This window comes from Trypanosoma brucei, chromosome 10, assembly GCF_000002445.2.
Source record: "Trypanosoma brucei brucei TREU927 chromosome 10, whole genome shotgun sequence".
Lineage (NCBI taxonomy): Eukaryota > Euglenozoa > Kinetoplastea > Trypanosomatida > Trypanosomatidae > Trypanosoma > Trypanosoma brucei.
This window is the reverse complement of record NC_007283.1, coordinates 3,834,852-3,854,817: the sequence shown is the minus strand read 5'-3', so window position 1 is coordinate 3,854,817 and position 19,966 is coordinate 3,834,852. Positions and strand designations below refer to the sequence as shown.

General features: G+C 50.4%; 11 protein-coding genes across 11 annotated transcripts, besides 7 other annotated features; all 11 read right to left on the bottom strand.

Annotated features, from left to right (window-relative positions):
• Positions 1 to 438: 438 nt before the first annotated feature.
• Positions 439 to 478: a microsatellite.
• A 66-nt stretch (positions 479 to 544) lies between these two features.
• On the bottom strand, positions 545 to 1,063 carry Tb10.61.0370 (hypothetical protein, conserved; the record flags this gene model as incomplete). The annotated part of the gene is made up of 1 exon (XM_822969.1): positions 545 to 1,063. One exon carries the CDS (start codon positions 1,061 to 1,063, stop codon positions 545 to 547), a length of 519 nt encoding a protein of 172 aa, XP_828062.1.
• A 1-nt stretch (position 1,064) lies between these two features.
• Positions 1,065 to 1,110: a sequence feature (T-rich).
• Positions 1,111 to 1,329: 219 nt separating this feature from the next.
• Positions 1,330 to 1,390: a sequence feature (A-rich).
• Positions 1,391 to 1,600: 210 nt separating this feature from the next.
• Positions 1,601 to 1,698: a sequence feature (T-rich).
• A 407-nt stretch (positions 1,699 to 2,105) lies between these two features.
• Positions 2,106 to 2,141: a sequence feature (A-rich).
• Positions 2,142 to 2,415: 274 nt separating this feature from the next.
• Positions 2,416 to 4,245, bottom strand: Tb10.61.0380 (glycerol uptake protein, putative; the record flags this gene model as incomplete). The annotated part of the gene is made up of 1 exon (XM_822968.1): positions 2,416 to 4,245. The coding sequence occupies one exon, from the start codon at positions 4,243 to 4,245 to the stop codon at positions 2,416 to 2,418; it is 1,830 nt and encodes a 609-aa protein (XP_828061.1).
• A 111-nt stretch (positions 4,246 to 4,356) lies between these two features.
• Positions 4,357 to 4,403: a microsatellite.
• Positions 4,404 to 5,092: 689 nt separating this feature from the next.
• Positions 5,093 to 5,425, bottom strand: Tb10.61.0395 (hypothetical protein, conserved; the record flags this gene model as incomplete). Its single annotated transcript, XM_822967.1, has 1 exon — positions 5,093 to 5,425. One exon carries the CDS (start codon positions 5,423 to 5,425, stop codon positions 5,093 to 5,095), a length of 333 nt encoding a protein of 110 aa, XP_828060.1.
• Positions 5,426 to 5,792: 367 nt separating this feature from the next.
• On the bottom strand, positions 5,793 to 7,046 carry Tb10.61.0400 (hypothetical protein, conserved; the record flags this gene model as incomplete). The annotated part of the gene is made up of 1 exon (XM_822966.1): positions 5,793 to 7,046. One exon carries the CDS (start codon positions 7,044 to 7,046, stop codon positions 5,793 to 5,795), a length of 1,254 nt encoding a protein of 417 aa, XP_828059.1.
• Positions 7,047 to 7,769: 723 nt separating this feature from the next.
• Tb10.61.0410 (protein kinase, putative) lies at positions 7,770 to 10,208 on the bottom strand (the record flags this gene model as incomplete). Its single annotated transcript, XM_822965.1, has 1 exon — positions 7,770 to 10,208. One exon carries the CDS (start codon positions 10,206 to 10,208, stop codon positions 7,770 to 7,772), a length of 2,439 nt encoding a protein of 812 aa, XP_828058.1.
• A 379-nt stretch (positions 10,209 to 10,587) lies between these two features.
• Tb10.61.0420 (uncharacterized protein) lies at positions 10,588 to 11,313 on the bottom strand (the record flags this gene model as incomplete). Its single annotated transcript, XM_822964.1, has 1 exon — positions 10,588 to 11,313. One exon carries the CDS (start codon positions 11,311 to 11,313, stop codon positions 10,588 to 10,590), a length of 726 nt encoding a protein of 241 aa, XP_828057.1.
• Positions 11,314 to 11,720: 407 nt separating this feature from the next.
• Tb10.61.0430 (hypothetical protein, conserved) lies at positions 11,721 to 12,191 on the bottom strand (the record flags this gene model as incomplete). The annotated part of the gene is made up of 1 exon (XM_822963.1): positions 11,721 to 12,191. The coding sequence occupies one exon, from the start codon at positions 12,189 to 12,191 to the stop codon at positions 11,721 to 11,723; it is 471 nt and encodes a 156-aa protein (XP_828056.1).
• A 634-nt stretch (positions 12,192 to 12,825) lies between these two features.
• Tb10.61.0440 (peroxisome assembly protein, putative) lies at positions 12,826 to 14,013 on the bottom strand (the record flags this gene model as incomplete). The annotated part of the gene is made up of 1 exon (XM_822962.1): positions 12,826 to 14,013. The coding sequence occupies one exon, from the start codon at positions 14,011 to 14,013 to the stop codon at positions 12,826 to 12,828; it is 1,188 nt and encodes a 395-aa protein (XP_828055.1).
• Positions 14,014 to 14,926: 913 nt separating this feature from the next.
• Tb10.61.0450 (hypothetical protein, conserved) lies at positions 14,927 to 17,521 on the bottom strand (the record flags this gene model as incomplete). The annotated part of the gene is made up of 1 exon (XM_822961.1): positions 14,927 to 17,521. One exon carries the CDS (start codon positions 17,519 to 17,521, stop codon positions 14,927 to 14,929), a length of 2,595 nt encoding a protein of 864 aa, XP_828054.1.
• A 226-nt stretch (positions 17,522 to 17,747) lies between these two features.
• Tb10.61.0460 (hypothetical protein, conserved) lies at positions 17,748 to 18,548 on the bottom strand (the record flags this gene model as incomplete). Its single annotated transcript, XM_822960.1, has 1 exon — positions 17,748 to 18,548. One exon carries the CDS (start codon positions 18,546 to 18,548, stop codon positions 17,748 to 17,750), a length of 801 nt encoding a protein of 266 aa, XP_828053.1.
• Positions 18,549 to 18,836: 288 nt separating this feature from the next.
• Positions 18,837 to 18,868: a microsatellite.
• Positions 18,869 to 19,055: 187 nt separating this feature from the next.
• Positions 19,056 to 19,880, bottom strand: Tb10.61.0480 (hypothetical protein, conserved; the record flags this gene model as incomplete). The annotated part of the gene is made up of 1 exon (XM_822959.1): positions 19,056 to 19,880. The coding sequence occupies one exon, from the start codon at positions 19,878 to 19,880 to the stop codon at positions 19,056 to 19,058; it is 825 nt and encodes a 274-aa protein (XP_828052.1).
• Positions 19,881 to 19,966: the final 86 nt, after the last annotated feature.

The following is a 19,966-nucleotide window of genomic DNA, read 5'->3' as shown; positions in this document are numbered from 1 at the left end:
GCACATTTTCCCTTCATACAGTTAGCGTGGGTATAAAACCCTGTGCGATACATTTTGTTTAATTCCCTTCTCTTCATACGGAGAGCAGGCCAACGCGTACACTCACCACGGGAAATATTCGACTTACACTAAGAGCTTTTCCAACTCTTTTCTTTCACGCATCCAACATATTCGTTCCTTTCCCTTTTTCACTCTTTGGTTTCCTGGCGCCGGCGTTTCACTTTGGTGTTAAACTTTGGTTTTTAACGTGGGAAAGCGCGCACACTAAAATTGAGTGCACGCATGTCCCTACGCAACCAGAGAATGAAATGTAAACACAAATCAAATTATTAATTATGTTTCCTTCTGTGAACACAAAATAGCATACGATAGTTATTGATGCTCCCAGCCACTCTGTCCCAGTTATTTCATCTCCCCTCCATTATTTTCACCGGGCTCATATATATATATATATATATATATATATATATATATATATTCTTGTTCTCCACTTACATGATTATTCCGTCTCCCTCCCCCCCATCGGCCCTATTTTTCGGACGCTTTATTCTCGGGTAGTTTGAAGGCGCGGTAGCGACCACGGGGCTTGCGCTTTATTGTGTAGTTTCCAAATTATAGTCCTCATAGGAGCCGTACTGACATTTGTGAGCAACGCGCGTGCGCAATTGTACCAACCGCCTGCATGTGAGACGAGGAATCCCCTGCCATCGCCTTGTAAAGGTTCCAGCGCCGTTGAGGATTCACACAAACCGACCGCGGAGAGGCTTGTGAGCGGGGCGGACACAAGTGCAACATGCCGAGTTATAGTCGGGTGAAGTGGTGCGAGTGAAGGAAGGATACGCAGTGCTTGGCTACTGCTCTGAATGTGAAGTGCCGGCCACATACGGCGGGGAACTGCCGCACTGGCGTAAACGCGTCGTCCAAACATTTTATGCCTGAGGAAAGTAATGAGTAAAAAAGCAACGCGCGAGTGGAACTGTGGTTGAGCCCCTTCTCTGTCGATTTCTTGGGATTGTGTTGTTGTTGTTGTTTTTATTTTTTTGGAGAGTGGTTGTAGTGACATGAAGATAGGAAGCAAAACAAAAAAAGAAGAAATAAAAAGAAAAGAAAGCAGCCTAAGCACCAACAGTAAAAACACACACACATACACACATATATGTATATTCCCGTTTCACTGCCTAGCAAAGGGGCGAAGAAAAGAATGAAAGGAATAAAACAGCACCGTAAAATAATGGAGCGGTACGATTACACTTAATACATCTTCCACTGGCTGTTTGTCTTAAGCGCTGTTGGGTGACTTCGTCGCGGTGAGAAAATGTTGCCGTGCTATTTTTTTCTTTTGTTTGATTTTTCTTTTCTTCTCTTCTCTTTTCTCTTTTTTTTTTTTTTTGGCACCTTCACTCAGGATTCAGCAGCAGCAGCGGCAGCAGTGTTGATGACGGTAGCGGTGGTTACCCGGTCTGGTATGAGCCAAAATGCAAATAGCATTTGTGAAGCGTTTCGCCTAATCCATTTTTATCCAATTCCGTGTTCTGCTTTTTGCTGCAATTCCATGTGTTAATTCCATTCAATCAACTTCGAGTAATGAAATGTGAAGATTAAAAAAAGAGATAAATCAAGAGAAAAAACAAAAATAAAAAAGAAAAAGAAACAAAAAACACTGATAGAAAGACAAGCAAACAAAGAAAAAAAAGAAAATGACAACACATAGCGAAAATAGGAATCAGACGAAGAGCGGTAGTAGAGGAGCAAATTGATGACTGAACTAATTTTACTTAGATACTTGCCCGCATCTGTCATCATCACTATGCCGCAAAAGCGGAGTCGGGTAGTGCATACAAACACCCCTACAATCCGACTGCCCTTCTCTTACCTTTTTCTTTTTCTTTTTTCCCTCTTTGTCATAATCGTTAAATATATTCGACTACACCGCCATTATTTATTTATTTATCTTTTTAAAGCGTTTCGTACGCCCTCTATTTTACTTGTTTTCATTCCACCGCCTTTACGGATATTTTGATCCGCTTCTTGCCTACAAGTTACTTTCCCCCCTTTTTTTTCATTCTGTGGAATTCATTATGCCCCCACACCGTGCATTTATTCCGTTTTCCTTTTTTCTTTCCTTTTCCTTTTTTTTTTTTAAAAAATATTAACAAAGTATATAGAATTCAACGGTTAAGCGAGAAGAAAACAAACACACAATCAAACAAGCCATTTAAGTAACGGCAACAAAAGAGGAAGGGAAAGAATAATGATGAGATAGAGGATAAATGACTATACGATTTTCAGAAATGAAGTATAAAAACTTCACACAAGACGTCTGACATCTTACGGTTCATGTGTTGCGCGAACACACAAGGAATGTGCAACTACTGAAGCGCAATCAGCTCTCAGTTTCCAATCAAATAAAGCAGCTCAACGAACTATACCGTACCTTTCCTTGAGCTGCTTTATTTGATTTGCTTCTTCATCACGAAGCAAAACACCCGTGGCAGAGAGCAAAAAGAAAAATAGTAAAAAGAAGAAGAATAGAGTTAAGTTAAGAGTCCCAAGGATATGCAGAATAATCTGCGCTGTCAATGAACCTCCGTGAGGTGCTGCCACGGTAGCGAAGCCGATCATGTTCGTGATTGTAAGTCCAAAAACACTGACCATTCCAGCAAGACTTCTTAGCAGGCGCTCGTACTTTGAGTGTCGTACCGGCGCAAATAACGGCAGGCCCCATAGATACCCAACAAAAAGCTCAACTAAAAAGAAGGCAATAATCCATACCGCCCACTCAATAAGGTGGAGTTCCAAATCATGCCATACCGCAATGAAGAAGAATATGGGAAGGATGCTGAAATACTTCCGTCTATTTCCCCCCATGGGAATGTACATGTAGCGCACAACCCACACATTAAATGAGGCATGCCAATCACGCCAGAAGTCTCGCACACTTAACGTGTTGCTGTAGGCGCGCCGCATGTCCTCTGGCACATCAACCCCGTCCGCAACAGCAGCCAAGCGACCCGTCTTCCAAACCAAGGAGAACTTCAGCCAAAGGAAGGCCAAGGAATAGTACAGCATGAAAGCAGCTTGCGTTGTGCTCAGTTTCATGACGAGATCGCCCCTTTGCCGCAGAGCACTCAGGTACACAAAGTGTAGCATGCTCACCTGAGTAACGTATAGAATAATAATGAATATTCCGTAAACGATCAACTGCGACCTCGTCATGGCAACAGTAGAATATTGGCAGTGTGAAGCAAACGCATTGAAGGAAGACATGGGCCCACCGATGTACAGCGGCGGGTAGAGCATGTACGCCATGTAGCTCAGCAGATTGTACTCATTGACATTGCGGGGGTATTCTGAACGAAACTTGTAACACCGCACGGCAGTTACTTCTTTTTCCGGGTGTTTGTCACGTAGTCGTGCACAATCCAAGCAACCGTTATCGTGTTTCCTCGTAGTTGTTGCCCGCGCAGGAGCGCTCGCGTGTATCGCTTCATACAGATCTGTGTTAAACGAAATCATGCGAAGGATAGACATGTTAAACGTGGGAACCCAGCTGGCCATGCCTCCCCAAAAGCCAAGTCTCCTCGGACCAATGATCAACCGACCTCCATAGTATCCCACACTAAGCATCAGCGACACCACTGCCGTCCACATAACTGCCATGTGCACCCAGTGAGGCATCTTGATCTTCAGCAAGATTATAATGAAGACGTAGTTAAGTGCAATTATGGTAATCGGCAGCCAGAACATGGGCCCGTGCAAGAAGGCTGTGAAGAGGAATCCGGCGAACAAGTAGTACCGCTGGAGCGCCTTCACGCCATTTTCCCCATGGAAAACACTGCGGACACCACGGGCCCCGATAACGAATAACGCCAGCGCAGAGAGGAGGAGACCAAACCCCCTGTCGATGGAAGTCCATTGCGCGTCCCCAGTCCCGTTATAGCCGGTGGAACCCAGAGAGGTTATGGTTAGTATGCTCCAACGCGGTGGCTCAATGTAGAATTCTGACGCCCACTGCTTTGACGCATCTGCAACATCAAAGAAACCATATAACATGAGAAGCATATAACATGCATTATAAATTACGTGCTCCAACTTCAGACCTGTCTTCAGCGGGGCATATATATCGCCCAGCATGTCTTTGAAGCTCTCCATGAAGTTTCCATCATGACCGATCATGCCTGGCGACGCTGTTGAATGGCGGGAACGTTGTGCGTGCGGGTGTCGTTTGTGCTCGTCGTCTGACATACCCAACAGCACTCTCCCCTCACCAATTCACACACCTGCACGGAATTGTACGCTGAGGTTGCACTTCTCGAAAGTTTATGAGGCAATAGCAGCAGTTAATGCTGTGCGTATTATATATATATATATATATATATATATATATATATATGTGAATATATGCAAGCAATTATATTAGTTGCCTTTTCTTTCACCGTTACAAAAACCATAAGCGCGGGTAGCAAATACGGAAAGAAGGTATACGTACACGCTAGCCCTCAAATGATGCTCTTCACGAGGTGAGAAGGCGGCTTCGTTAAGGGATTGGGCCGCCCGTTGAAAAGAAGAGGAATGTAACATCCACAATGGGAGGGGGTAAGATGTGTATGCATAAATGTATGTAATGAATTTTCCTCACCCCTTCGGGCGTGGGCTCATGGGCGAGAAAATGCCAAAAGTTTTTCTGGTTGGGCCACACAGTCCGGGCCCACTCATACCAAGACATTTTTACTCCCAAACGACTGTTTTTGTAGTTTTAGTATCACTTTTGTTGGCCACTTAAATTTACTACTGCTGCGATAAGAGCGCGGGCACACGCACGTGCGTATGTACACAAGCACACATTACAAACTTGTGTGCTTTGTGAGCGCACACCCGCGACGGAGTGGTGAGGGGAGCGCATGCACGGGGAGGAAAGCCCCACCGTCCGTTGAAATGAAAGTGAAGCGAGGACATGATGCAGCTGTGAAGAATAGCCGATCAACACGAACGACATGTAGGCGATCCAAGCATCTCATCCCTTCAAACCTCCCTGTTGGGGGGGGGGGCCCTTCACCTTCAGCCCCCCTCTTTTATAATGAGAAGAAGCTTTTCAGTGAAGCACTTTCTTTACCCCTGTGCACTCTGCCACAAATGGAGGGAGAAAATTGTGCGGTTGGCACCACGAGGCTGAGATGAGCGACAGGACGACACAGCCCTGCGACTGCGTTGTATCTTTGCATAACTCCGTTGAGGATTCACACAAACCGACCGCGGAGAGGCTTGTGAGCGGGGCGGACACAAGTGCAACATGCCGAGTTATAGTCGGGTGAAGTGGTGCGAGTGAAGGAAGGATACGCAGTGCTTGGCTACTGCTCTGAATGTGAAGTGCCGGCCACATACGGCGGGGAACTGCCGCACTGGCGTAAACGCGTCGTCCAAACATTTTATGCCTGAGGAAAGTAATATATTATATATTACTTTATTTATGTATATTCCCTTCCTTTATCCTTCCTAAGCACAGAATTTCTCAAATCACGAAATAAAGATTGAGTGAAAAAAAAAAACTGCCATCAGTTTGATGAGAATATCACAGCATTTCATGTTCAAATATGTTGAAAGCGCCGACAGTGATGAAGCAGCAAGCCCGGCAGCAGAATTGTAATCTGCGAAGGCCTTTGCAGAATCAATGTGCGTACAGATGCGTACACATAACTTTCTATTGACAACAGCAAAATCAGTGTTCGCTGTGTGCGTGTGTGCCAACTCTCCCTCTCTTAACGGGGTTAAGCGGCACGGGGATGCCGTCACCGCTATGACTTCGCACTTCTGGCAACAATTGGCGCTACAGCCCCCCGTTGCAGTAGCAGTCCCTCATAGCAGTCCACGTCAGATGCGATCCACTCAATGAATCGCGAGGGAGCTGAGTCCGGTCGAAGTGGCGATCCCTTTGCTTCACTCTTGACATCCGATTCACTGTTGCAGAGCAGAGAGAGCCAATGGACCTCGGGGCGCACGGCGGCATACGCGGTTGCGATGGGGCAGTGGTTGCTAAAGCCCGCACGCAAGCATTTGAGTAGCTCAGCGGGTTTTGCCGCTTCCCACGCGAGAAACTCCTCTATCTCCGGTTCGTGCGGAAAGAGGGGGGAGTGCTGCACTTCGTCATCCACTTTAGATGTCACTGCATTGGTACGGGGTAGCATGGGCGGGGCCGTCGTCGTACCACGGCTCATAACATTTGCCGTCGTTGACTCACTCCAGTTGTGCTTGTCCCTTGCCTCATTGATGGCTCGCTCTAGTGAAACAGAAACTTCGTTACGTGCCGCAGCACACGGGGGGAGTGAGGACACCATACCCCTCCCGACATTGGCACGCACCCCCGCCTGTGCCCTCCCAAGAGACAATTCCGTTGCCGTGTAGTGGGTTGTAGTCTTGTTGCGCTTTTCAGGACCCTGAGGCAGCTCAGGCGCGCACAGAACCTCGCGGTAATGCATCTTTTCTATAAAAGGGGAAATGGGTGTACGAACCTCCGGAGATACACCATACGATTCGGACAGACTCTGAGGTGAGAGATCGGTAGCAGCAGCGGTGGCAGTGACCCTGCAGGACGATGCCGTCAGGCGAACCGACGAAAACTGCGTTGCTGCATGTTCCCGCTGCTGTGCCCTATGATTCGTTTCTATCGGTTGCGACGATACTTCATCCTCACTTTCACTCATATCAACCTCAATAACAATCTCCTTGTCAACAATTCCTGCAGGGTCTCTGCCGTGACGTCCACCTTTTCGCGCATTCAGTGAAGCTTCGGTGAAGAGGGTAGATGAACCACGGGCCCCTGAGAGTCCGTGGAGGCTTTGTGTGTACTGAGATTCCAGCAGGGAAATTCGCGCGGCATGATTATGGGATGTCCGTTCCCGACTTTGCTGTAAAAACAGCAGCAACTTATCGCTCAGGACGGCTTCTTCACTGCCGGAGTGCGTACTCTTCAGCCCTCTCGTGGAGCCTGGCTGCTTCAACTTCCCAGGGGTAAGGGCTCTAGTCGATGATGCGGCGGAAGATGACCGCATACCACACGCACCGGGATGGAGACGTCGCACCTACTACTTCTCTATCCCTGTGGCCTTCATTTCGTTTAATCATATATTGTTCGAGGGGGAGAAATGCATAGGAAGGGAAAGAAAGGGGGCCGAGATAAAAATGAAGCATCAGGTATACACGACCACACATTTAAATGCCTTCAGAGAGTAGCGGGGCCGTAGCCCACTGGCGGGGCTGATGTTTGACATAGCCTGATAGAAAAAATAAACGAACAGCCCAACGGATGGGCGGTAAAAGAAAAAAAAAGTCCAAAGAATGATGCACGGAAGGGAGGACTACTCACAGCGTAAAGTTGAACAAGCAAACAAGCTTTCCCTCTCCACCTGACCCAAATGACCACCTCTACAGACGTTTCTTGTAAGTGCGCGAGGCCCCACCCGCCTCCGTTTAGGCGAAGAAACATGTTTAGGTAACAATTAAAAGCAAAAATAACAACAATGAGATGTCCCCTGACCACAGTCAAACGTCAACAAGAAAAAAAAATAGAAGTGACCACTCGGACAATGAGAGCAAGCGGCAAAAAAGCACAACCCACGTTAAGCAAACCCGCCCGCAAGCAGGAGCCGCTTGCGCCGTGTGGCAGAGAAAGTAAGTAAAGGTAATGAATATTGTGAGGAAATTTAGAGACCACCGCATCGGATGGTGAACGCGTGAAACAAGAGACACCCGCCAGGCCCCTAAATGCCGATCGGTTAGCAACGCCCCTCCTGTCCACTATACCGACGAAGAAACTTGAGCGAAGGCGGGCGCCACAACACGCCTTCGCGCCACCCGTCGTATTTGTTAACACCGCCAAACATTTCACTCGATCCGTCGTGAGTTTTCTGATCCTTACATTCCCCAGAGCAACTGGAACGGTGATTGCGGCCCGCCATTGGTGAGGGTGCGGTCCCTCTACTTGTATGCGACAGCTGTTTTGGGCTGCATGCTGTGCTGTTTGTTGTGTTCCTGCGCCCTGAAGTGTTTGCCACCGCATTCGCGTGCTTGCTGCTACTGCTACTTCTGGAGAAGGGGAAACTGGATTCCCTTGGTTCATCAACAAACGTTCCCTGCTCAATGACCGCTGTGTCACGCAATATACACGACAATGTCGGTCGCTGTGAGGGATCAGGGGCCGTCATGGCGTTGAGAAGCTCGATAAGGTTTCGGTGGAGCTTCCCACAAGACCTGCACCGAGCCCCTTGGCCCTTTCTAAAGTTTAGCGCCTTGATATTATCACGGTAGTCGGAATTTTGAGGTTGAAGATGGCCCCTTTTGTCTCCAGCATTGTCAGTGTCAGTCCTGCCGTCAGTGCTTAAACCTTCAACGCAGTTGCCGGAGGCTAACTCATCATGGCAACGCCACGAGCGCGGTACGGTAAATGATCTAGCACAGTCATCGTGCGGTAGTGGATGTGACAGATGAGAGTATATGTCGCGAACATAGTCCCTGTCGCTAAGCTCCCGCTTACAGCGCCAGTTGCCGGGGAGGTTAAACGTCCGCTTCCTCTTCGTTTCATCTGTTACGCCACCACTGGTGCCGGAGTCATTGTCCACTTCGCTTGTCTCCCTGTCTTCTTCGTCAACCCACTGCCGCCCCAAAGCATCTGCCCGCCTGGGTAGCGCCTGAGCCACCTCGTTAAACTCAACGGTAGCATTCACAATAACATGCTGAATTGTGACCCCCAGACTATAAATATCAGCTTTAGGTCCGTACGTGGACCCGGTGCAGTCCTCGTCCTCCACCTCGGGTGCCATAAAAGGGAATGTACCACAGCGACCCGAGGCCTCCATGTGATCTAAACCTGACGCGATGCCGTAGTCCGCCAACTGCAGGCGCCAGGCGTCCACCTGGGGCAGACACTCCAGCACGTATGGGGGCGAATCAGATGAATTACACAGCACACGATGTGATCCTGCTTCAGCAGGCACAACCAACACATCAGGAGTGAGTTTATCATCAGCGCTCCCTCCTTCCTGTGGATTACCCAGCGCGTCGCGAAGGTCTGAGAAAAGCACCAACTCAACCGCTTTGCTGCCGTCTGCTTTTTTGTTTTCCAACTCAGTTGGAGCACCTCGGGCTCTTGCTGTGGTTCTGGCCGTGAAGTCGCATGAAGTGGCACGCGATGTATATGACGGTATCTTTCCGATCCCATCGCATATTAACACATTGGCTGGTTTGATGTCACGGTGTAGCGTCCGTAGCGTTTCATGGGTGTGACGAAGGGCGTTGCACAACGCATACGCAATGGCGACAATGTCTTTTTCGCGGATTGTGAGATGGGAGACAACTAAAGTGGAGTCTTTTTGTGTGAAAAATTCTCCCGAAACATCTTTTCTAATCGGTGTCAATTTTCTTGTTTTAAGCCCGAGCAGCGCCCCCTTAGGTTCGATCCCAGCATCACTTGAGCTGCTGGTCAGACCCTGATTATGTCCAGTGGGTGACTCCCCAAGTGTGGAGTCAGTCATGCTCGTGTTTTTCGGTTGAGTGACTATCCGCTCCTGTATGCACGTGCGCGTCGCACGGAGCGCTGCATCGGCTACTCGGCGGACATACTCGGTTAAAGTACCGCCTGTGCACAACGAGAGACACACATCAAAGCAAGAGACCCCATCAAGGACCTCGTTTCCAATTTTCTCCTTGTCCATGTTCCCTGTTATTACCCTTTGCTGCTCGCGCAATTGGGAAAAGTTTGTGAGGACCTCACCAAGCAAATTATCTGTTACTTCTCTGCCGATACTTGCTCTATCGCCCGCCTTGTAGAAGACAAACCCCCAGCACTGCACGACATTCGGATGTGGACAGATTCTGATGTGTTCCATTACCTGCAGCTCGCGGAGCAGCCGCTGCCTACAACCGTCAAGGGGACTTCGCAACTTCCCTGGAACAACCACGCGCTTCACGGCCACTGCGGCTGTAGTTCCGAAGGTGAGTTGTCCAGGTTCTTCATTCTTGCCTTGACTGTGCCACCGCTCCTGCACCCAGCCAACACGAACGGTAGCAAACGCACCGGAGCCAATGCACGGTACCCTTTCTGGTGGCGTTTCGACGGGGGAACCGCTGTCTCCATTAATTTTTCGCATGGTTTCAAGAATAACCTCCAGTCTGTCACTTACGACGGGGTAGGGATTGTTATATGGTTTTAAATACATATTCTTTCAACTAAGTCAGGAAGGTGGGGAAGAATGAAGGAATGGCGGAGTAAGAGGCAGCTTCATTCTCACATTCCTGCGTTACAGGACCGGTACGTGAATGTGTTTAAAGAAGAGCGCAATTAGGCGCCAAGAAGTGAGGGAGGGCACGCAGAGGTCAGGGTGTAGCCCTGCTCCTGGCAGTTAAACCGCAGAGCTGCAGGCGTTGCAGCGAGTGCCGCAACCAAAGGCACCGAATATCGATGGGAAGCAGTTGCCTACTTTTTTTTGGCATTCCCCCTTTGGGTCTCCCACTTCCGTTTCTTTTGACAGTACGACGCTTATGCAACATTCGTTCCACTTCCCCATGTTCCTTTCGAGGTGCTTCACTTCGCACTGTTCAAGATCTCCTTGGGACAGCCCTGGCGACACCATTTTCCATGACAAACTCCACTCCTTGATCCTCTTCCTCATCATCGCTGCTTTCCAATGGTGTTGCAGAGCGGGCACGTTTTCTGCTTTCAGCTTCCCCGAGTGGTTGACTAATTGCGTCGCTCGCATTTCCAAGAACGGATTTACCGCTCAGCGGCTCGGGTTGTGGCTGTTGGTTATGAAGGGGAAAAGCGCTGTTGGCATCATAATATCCACCCGTTGCCGTGCCAACCACTGCTGACGCGGATGCCGCCAAGTTATCTGCTGCAGCTATGTTGTAGGCATGGGCATAATACATATTGGCATCGTACATTTGCTGCTGAAGCTGCTCCGTGTAGAAGGCGTAACCCTCATTGTTGTCCTGGTTGGCGGCACTCGCTGCAGCGACGTGGCGCCAGTGTGTATAACTACGAACAAGGTACTGGTAATACTCGTGATACTTATGCTCTGGTGAGGCGAGGAAGGCAAAGTATGAATTAAACTTCGTCTTCTTCATTAGCTTGTTCTGGTACCGAGCACCATCACACGACGCTACCACGTACTTTGCAACTAATTGAATGATATTGTCTTGTTGTTCAGTGATATCAGGTGGGCGGAGGTCAATTGTATAACCGTCGTCCACCTGTTGCCCCTCAGGGTAGTAATAACCCGCTGCCTGCTGGGAGTCGTAGTAGTTACCGTCGGCGTAGTTCATCAGGTCACCCCGCCAAATGCCAAACAACTTCGCCTCCCTGGATTCACACGCGTGCTTGTGCAACTAATGTATATTTGTATGTTACGGCCGAACGCACAGTGGGTAAAAAGCGATATGTTTGGGTAAAGGAGCCTTGAAGACAGAAAAGCAGATGACTACGGGGGGCAGGGTATGCAGTACAGAGGTGTAATGGTGACATTGCCATAATCATTCATTCCGCAACCACCCTGACACATGCACAGACAAATGATGTGCTGGTCAAAACCAAGGACAAACCGTACACGCCCACGTTAAACTGAAAAAAGTCGGGTACGCAGCAGTCACGTTTCCTTTCTCAGTGGACGAGATAGGCTTTTATTCGTCTCGTACTTCGACATCTTTTTCAGCACCATTTACTCGCCACAAGCCTACGTATCGTTTTCCATTCCACGGTGCACTGTATTTGTGTAGCAGCGATAACACATACGGTAATCCCAATTGTCAGCTTTAACCGCCACAAGCTGGCTACGCACGGGATAACCACAGCGGTAGCATACGAACGTTTCACCTCTGCCGCTCATTTGGTATAGTTGAAGGTCCCCCCGCTTTCGCCACGCGAACATCACCCGGTCCGCCCGGGTTTCACCGAAGGTAAAGTCGAATTGTGGTCGCGTACGGACATCGCCCGGGAGGTGGTGGAACCTCTCGTACTCCCTCTGGTGTGTTGGGGATCCGGTTTGAACTCCACTGATACGACGGTGCAGGCGGTGGTGGCCCTTTTGGAACTGAAAAAACTTGCGCTTATAGAATTGTGGGCCTGTCTGATATTTCTGACGTATGCTCTTTGGTGCAGCGCGGCGCATCAAGAAGCTACCAACCCCTCCCTTTATGTTTGGCATACCGCTAGGGACCACCGGTCTCTTCACCCTAACCCTACTGCCAACCGGTGCGCCACCGTGGAAGAACTCCTCGTCTTTCCTTCTGTACTTCACTCATCACCCCACATAGAGAATTAAAGAACGCCGAAGAGACTATGGAAAGGTTGAACACGTGGGATAGTGTGGCGGATAGTTTGCTGTTCCACCGTTAACGTATAAGTGCAAGTAGTTCCCGCCCTTTACCAACTCGCGACTGTTCCCTCTCCTCGTGTACGTCCGAATAAACGGCACCACCCACTTTGTCCCTTCCCACCCCAATCCATTAGGGACCCATCCCCTTATTCATCCTTGGAGGGCACCACTTACGCGTCACTTTTTCGGTTCTAACTCGTCATCAGGATACATTCAAACACCACACCCAGCTAATTTTCTTATTGTTACCCTTCTTCCTGTTTGTTTCCCCTTCCCTATGTGTCTTTGCCTTCACACGTTTTTAGTATAATTCCAACGAACGAGCACCGACAAGGGATCAGCAGATAGCGCTGTTCCTACCAAACCTGCACACATCCGCGGTTATGTAGCACACCACTAACACCGTACTCGTATTTGGGTCCGGTGCTTTTTTCCATCCACTAGCGCCAAGACCGTGTGGCCTTCAGCACTCATAAATGCGTCGAACGCACTCCAACGACATGGGTGCCCGTGTAACCGGGCAGGCATTCTTCTCCCGTGCGAATTGTGTGAGACAGGGATAGCATCCCACCACCCCACTCACGGTACACACCGCGGCATTGGTAACTGGTCGCTCACAAACGGGACAGACACCCGGCTGAGGGTCCGGTGTGCCCGGTGGGACTACCACATCGACGCCCCACTCAGGCGGGCGTGGGATGGCCAGGTCATCGCTGTTGGCATGAGAAGGACTAGCCCCACCCGTGTTGCCACTGAATTCCATTAGACGGAAACCAAGGAGAAGCACGACAATCAATACACGGCCAAGCATTAGGGCAGCCTGAGCACGCGGATTTGAAGCAGCGATGAGGTCATCACCTGTGGGGCGACGAAGCACAATACTAAAAATCCGGTGGAGCGGTGCTGTATAAGGCGTCAGTTCTAGAAGGAAGAGGATCTTGAAGGCTAAATTGAGGCCTTCCCAACCGGCGTGGAGCGCTGGGTAGAGCTGCAGAGCGAGTTGTTTCAAGCGTGCCCCGAGGGTTTGCCGACTCAAAGCGCTACCAGACTGTGATTCTCCCGCCACTTGTGCGTCTTTGTTTGCCTCATACCATGAAGCAAGGCGCTGCTGTAGGTACGGCTTCACCGTGAGGAGAAAGAGTGTAATGTACTTCTGTCGGTTGGTAAGGGGTCGGAATTTCAGGTGCCCGTATGGGGCCCTATCCGCTGCTGCAATTTCCCCTGCCTTCATACCTACCATGGCTTCGCCTACTGCACGAGAGTCTGTCGCTGCGGGTGTGTCCATCATTCGGGCTTCTAAAGGGGGGACGGGTGGCGGGCCACGCAGCAGCCATGACAGCCTCCCTTGACTGGGTAGCGGTCGTGATGGCGAAATGATTGTCCCACGACAGAGGCTGAACATCATCTCGGCAAAGGACGTATCGGCGTGGAAAAGTAGGCGGTGTTCAAGTAATGCATGAAGAACCAACCAAATTTCCGAGTTATAGGGTAAAAGCGCTGCCAAATAGTCGCACTTTTCAGCGAGAAAGACATGAGCGAACTGGAAGGCTTTTCCCACGGTGGTATTGATGGAGTTCACAAGCTCCACTTCCATAAAGGTGGGAAGGGGGGAAGCGGTGTTAACCTGCGAGAGCAAGTTACTCTCTATCATTAAGCTTGTCAGTGGTCAAATATTTCAGTTACTGGTGTTGTACTCATAGTTGGTGGGGGAAAAAAAATGGAGAGATAACGATGAGGGAATAGCAAACGCAGGAGTCCCACCAATGCCGGATAGGCACACACCCACTTTGTGCGCCAAAGATACAGGCACACCGGGGTTATTAAATGTTAACGCGGCCCGGGCTCTGCCACTGTTCATTGACAAATGCACGCTTCTCACAAGTGTCCGCAGGCCAAAAAAGTTCCTACAGACAAGAAACAACGCAACTGATGACTCATCTGTTATATATAACTTTGTCCATTCTTTATGATTTCAACCCCTTCACTTCCCTATTAAATTGTTGACGGGTGGCTCGGAGACGCGAACGATAAGTCAGCTGCACATGTGCTGGGTAATCACGGGTATCTCATGGGAAACGAGTCAGGAGCTGTGCCACGTGTGAAGACGGGGAGGGGAAATCATAGTTAGCATACAGCATTAGTCTTGACAAAATGTGTGTGTGACACAACCAAATGAAATCGCGGAGAGGAATAATCAAATAATAAAAAATTGGGGATCAGTGACTCTCCATGGTATAACGACCATCTCTTGTCGGTGCTAACTCTTCCTGCCAAGTGGTGACGGACCGGGTAGAGCACACTTTCCGACCGTTGTTGCGGTACCAACCCCCAGTGTCTATGGGTGTAACTAAGAGCGTGTACATGGAGAGACCACCTCCAACTCACAAGGAAATAAGCCTGCACATGATATAGGACAAGCAAGGCTATAGCGTCGCGTTTTCCTCTTCGTCATCAAGAACACTCTCACAAAGCGAGCAAGATCTCACAGGATTGCTATCTGAAAAGAAACCATTGAAGGAAATTTATACGGGCATGCTCCGCATATCATCGTATATACCGTATATTTAAAGCGATAGTGCATGTATCAAGTCACCTCTAAATGTCGTGCAAACGTGATGTACTTCACTGTCCCACTCACTAACAATTTGGCTCCACATTTCCTGTTCGGTGGGGATCCCCGCACTCGAAACGCAATGCAGCATCACCGCACGGTTACCGTAAGAGGCCAGCTGTGCAGCGATGCTGAAGGTACGCTGAGCACTCCCCACAACGATGTCCGTGTGGTCGAGCAGCTCTTGCAAGCTACCAAACAAGACAGGCGACACGGATGAGGGATCCGGTGGCAGAAGCTGCACCTGCTCACAATCCCGGCGAGCCACTGAAAGCCTATGTAGGCACTCCGCAGTGATACTACTCTTTGTACCAAAGCAGCTCAGCGCCTGCCTTGTTGCTTCGGTAAAGAACAGGTTGGCTGTGTGTCCATCCTTCCCTTCGGTTAAAGTTAGGAGCCCGCGCATCAGTAACAACAAGAGCCGATTGTCAACATTCCACGCGCATTGCAACGCCTCCTCAAACTCTGCCTTAGCCAGCGCCCCTCTTCCCATCTCCTCTTCTTTTACATTCGTTTTTGCCTCACTTAGCCTCAGTGCATCTATAATGTCCTCGAAAGCAGCTGCGCACCGACGGCGCTGGTTGATAGGGAGTGGTGAAACCGTAAAGCCACCGTTGACTAATTGCAGCGTGGCTCCAACATGTGACGCGTGTTGTAGTAAGGCTCCTTTCATGAGGGACACGAGCAGTTTGAAAGATGGGTTGCAGGGCTGAACGCTGTGGGCCGCGACAGCCTCCGCTGCCCTAATATGAGCATATGGTAAACCCACATCAAACCCTGCAGTGTCTTCCATATCATTTTTTTCAACTGTGAAGCTTCCGTGATTTGAATAGGTACCAGCCTGCTCGGCGTTGTCGCTACCACCAGCAACTCGGGACCTATCATTCGGTGTCATCAAGGTTCCTGGGATATGGCGTAGTGAAAGCATAGCCGCCGTTTGGGCTGCCAACAAGTGGTAATATGCTGACAACCGTTGTGTGTCTTTGGTGAAGACTTCCATGTAGCGCCTGAGCTGCGAGAGGTGAAGGATCGCTTCCCCAACATAGAGCTGAGAAAGGCTGTGGCATATCAGCGTTAAACGAGTCGCACACTTTAATATGACAAGAAAACGAATGTTCGACGAGGGGGAACTACAAAGTAAAGTTGGAGACAATAGCTTCTCCTTCGAGCCGCAAGACGCCGCAGTGGTCAAGAGAGTCATTTGCTCATCGATACGTTCCATCGTGGTGTGAAAGACCCGCTTCACGTCCACGTTGCATTCACCTTCGGCGCTGGCTTTGTTGTGCTCCACATTTTCCCCAGTTCCCACCGCCAAGTACAGCGTAATATACGTCTCCAGGGCGTTCAACACACCGTCAGAGACCCACCCGACCCTAACATCGACACCATTTTCTAACTCATCCCGCGAACGCTTGAGACAAGGTTCGTTTCTTATGGCTGTCACTGCTTGTGGGCCGTGGTGCGCCGCCGTTAGGAGCTGTCGCATATAGCTCAACTCGCGCGAGTGCCCAAAAAGAGACTCGCATTGCTCGAGCTGCCTAACAACATCAGTAAGCCGATAGTCAAAAGCAAGTGCACAGCAACAATAATGACCGAGGAGACGCGCTGCTGCCCTGGTAGAGAAGGGGTTTTCTGCTGAAGAGAGGCACTGAGCTGAGCAGCGTTTCTCCGTTTTGATCGAGCTGACGGAGTGCGAGTTCACAAACTTCGGGTACTCCTTTGCGGTTCGGAGCAGTCCATCCAGGGCCTGCCGGCGGGTTTGGTGAAGAGCCACCGCGTTACTTAGGTGGCCATCCGCTGCTGTTCCTAGTGTGGTCATAAGTTGTGCGTAGTACACGCGGCATAGCTCTGCAGCAAGGTACGCCTCGCAACAGTGACGCTCTTCGTACTCCTGCTTCTCCACATTATCAGTCCCTTCTAGCCTTTGCGGGGCCCTGGGAAGCGCCGCGAAAACAATGGAACACCAGTGTTGCGCCGTTTCCAGTAGCTTAATTGCCTGCGCGTAACGCAACCAACGCCGATGCACTGCTGCGTTGAGGGCGTACGCCCTGCAAACAAGAGCGATAGGGACGACATTGCCATTGTCAGCTTCCCTTTCCTCATTTTCCTCCTTGTCCCTACATTCTTTGTGTTGCCCTTTTCCCCTTCGTGGGCCCCCGCCTTTTCTCCCTCTGGTAACGCGGCTGGCGGTAATACCAGCACTCGTGCCGTTACAATGAATACTTCCATTACTTGCATCGTTGTTTTTTTCCCATACAATTGGTTCCATGGTGACTCTCTCAAAGAAGCGACGAGAAAACACTGGCGCAAGCACCGAATGAACTAAGTCGAGGCGCGCAGCCTCGGAAGCACCACTCAACTGATCTGACTCCAACAGCATTTCTGCGGCTCTCACCCTAATGTATATTTCCTCTCCCCAATACCATCTGGGAATGGTCGTCCCGCGTTCCAGCAGCGCGTTCAGCGTGGCGAAGGCATGGAGCGAATGACCGCAAGCATACAGTTCTTCTGCAACGGCAACTAATTGCCGGATAGTTCGGAAATCCATTACTGCTTGTCACTATTATTACTGCTACTAAGGGGTATTTTAGGTAGTGGTAATGGCGACAGCGGTGAAGCACACGATTACTCCATATTCTCAACAAAGAAGATAGGAAAGTGAAAGTGATCCCTGTTGTGCCCAATCGATGGTTACGGCAGTCCATTTCCCACGAAAGAAAATGGAGGGAAAGAAAGTTGTTGCTGTCCACCACAACCATATATATTCCCCAACCTCAGAAGTACCGTTTGGGCCGAAACCCAGCTGTCGAAATATCCTGTTGCCACAGCGATCGAGACTTGCGTTTCCACCCAAAACCCTTCTTGTCGATCCGTTCCTGCAACAACTGCATGTGAGGCCCACGTACACCGGAGGACCGGACGGCTGGGCCCCAGTTGTGTGGCATTGGCTTCAGCATCTGATAAGGCCGCCATGCACGCGGATGGTACGCGGCCACATCTGCTGGCGTCGTTCGGCCAACGTCACCACCTTGGGAGTCAGCTGGCCGTGTGAAGAGGGATAGACTTGATGATGGCGGGTGAAAGTGAGAGGCGGCCCTTGGAGTGGCGAGGCAGTTGCTGTTCGTTATGCTCGACGGTGCGGGGAACTGCAGAGGGACACCCGCCGCTGCACAGTGCTTTTGAGCCAAGAAGCGCTTATAACAGTCCTCACTACGTACTCGAACGGATTCTGTGCGGGCTCGTATGCCGATGTTAACGGGGAATAGTCGATACCCCATGACATTACCTGTGGAGTCTTTTACTTCGAGCTCCAAGTCATCACGTTCCCCCTGTAGTGATGGAGGTGGGAGGCTTTCCGACTGTATTGTACGCAGCGGGAACGGCGGTTGTGCAAGATGTTGGATACAGATACCACCATAAAGCATCTCCATGGCTGCTGCACGGCGCAGAGGGTACCCGAGAAGCGATCGATTGCTCGGTGCTTGAGTTTTCAAGGGCGCGGCAGAGGCACCAACAGCGGCACCGGTGGGGCTCGAAACGGTCAACGAAGTAAGGCATGCCGCGCAGCGTCGCATGTTTTCCTTAACTGCGTTCCCCAACTTCTTTCCCGTCTTGTATCCCTTGTGCACAAACTAGTACAACTTTTGTCACCCTCTGCGACTGTCAACGTGCGTCAGCGTCCTCCTCAGGAAATAGGACCACGTGCCGCCCCTTCGAAATACCTTCCAGAGAAAGAGAGGTGCTATAATAGCTAGAGCAGAAAAACGTTGTAAAACAAATGACAGAGCAAAGGGATCCATAGCACCAGCTCTTTCTACGACGCAACACACCACAACAGCGACAATCACAGTGATGAGCACCCAACGCATACACATACACACACACACACACACACGCCGCTCGCGACCCTGTACTTCTAGCTGTCAGGTTGGGCCGCGTTGCAACTCTCAATAAGGATATCAGAGACCAACATCCCCACCAAACAACGCAACTTATTCTTCCCCGTGGGCATCCCCACGTCCCCCACATCAGTGTGACATCTCTCCCATTTAGTGCTAGCAGTGGTTGCACCTCCACTTCATTCACTTCGGTACACCAATACCACAATTCTTGTAGTGCTGCCGGATGGCCGCATGCTCCGGTCGTTTGCGACGCTCTTTCCACTGTTCTCCGAAAGGTTCTTGCGGCTCCTCATCGTCCTGCCGCGAGTCTTCTGTCCATGTTGTCGACACCTTCCGCATAAAGGCCTTATCCGGTCGGTTAAGCATTCGCTGCGCAATACCTTCGTACCTTCTGGCATCCTCCCGAAGCTTCGCAATAACCCGCTCTGCCCTAAGGAGAGTTGACACGGGTGGTGTTAATGTTGAGGACACAGCAGCAGCCTCTTCTGTTTCACGCACATGCGCCTCGTAGGCATCGGCCAAAGCCCCAGCGCACCTTGCACAAGTGGTAGCCGTGAAGTACAGGAAGGTTGCATCCTTGCTGTGTTGCAACGTCCTTTCGTGGACGTGAATCGCGTACTCCCGGGCCGCTACGTAATCCCCGCCTTGGTAATGCGCGAGCGCAAGGTTTAACAGCGCATGGAGGTGAGTCATAGTTCCGCGCTGGTGCTCCTGGTCGATACGTGCGAGGTCCTCCTCGACGTGTCGCCGCGTTTCCGCCGCATCGCTAAGATTGAGATAAAAGTGAAAGCTGCGGCACCGCCGTTGGAACAGCTGCGGGGCGATGTGGACTGCCGAAGGGGAGAAGGACGGTGTCAAGCCCACATGTGTGCTAAAGGTAACCAGAGACTGTGCACCGCGGCGCCAGGCACCTTCGTAGTGTACAGGGCCGCCACGAAGGACAAAGACCGCAGCTGCCACAGGTACTGCTGTCATCCTAACGGCAGCTGGCTGCTTCCGGCACATTGTTTTCCGAGAGACAGTAGGAGGCCAGTAAAAGGGGAGCAGAAGACATAACGATGAAATTAAACCGATAAGGAGTCGTACCCAGG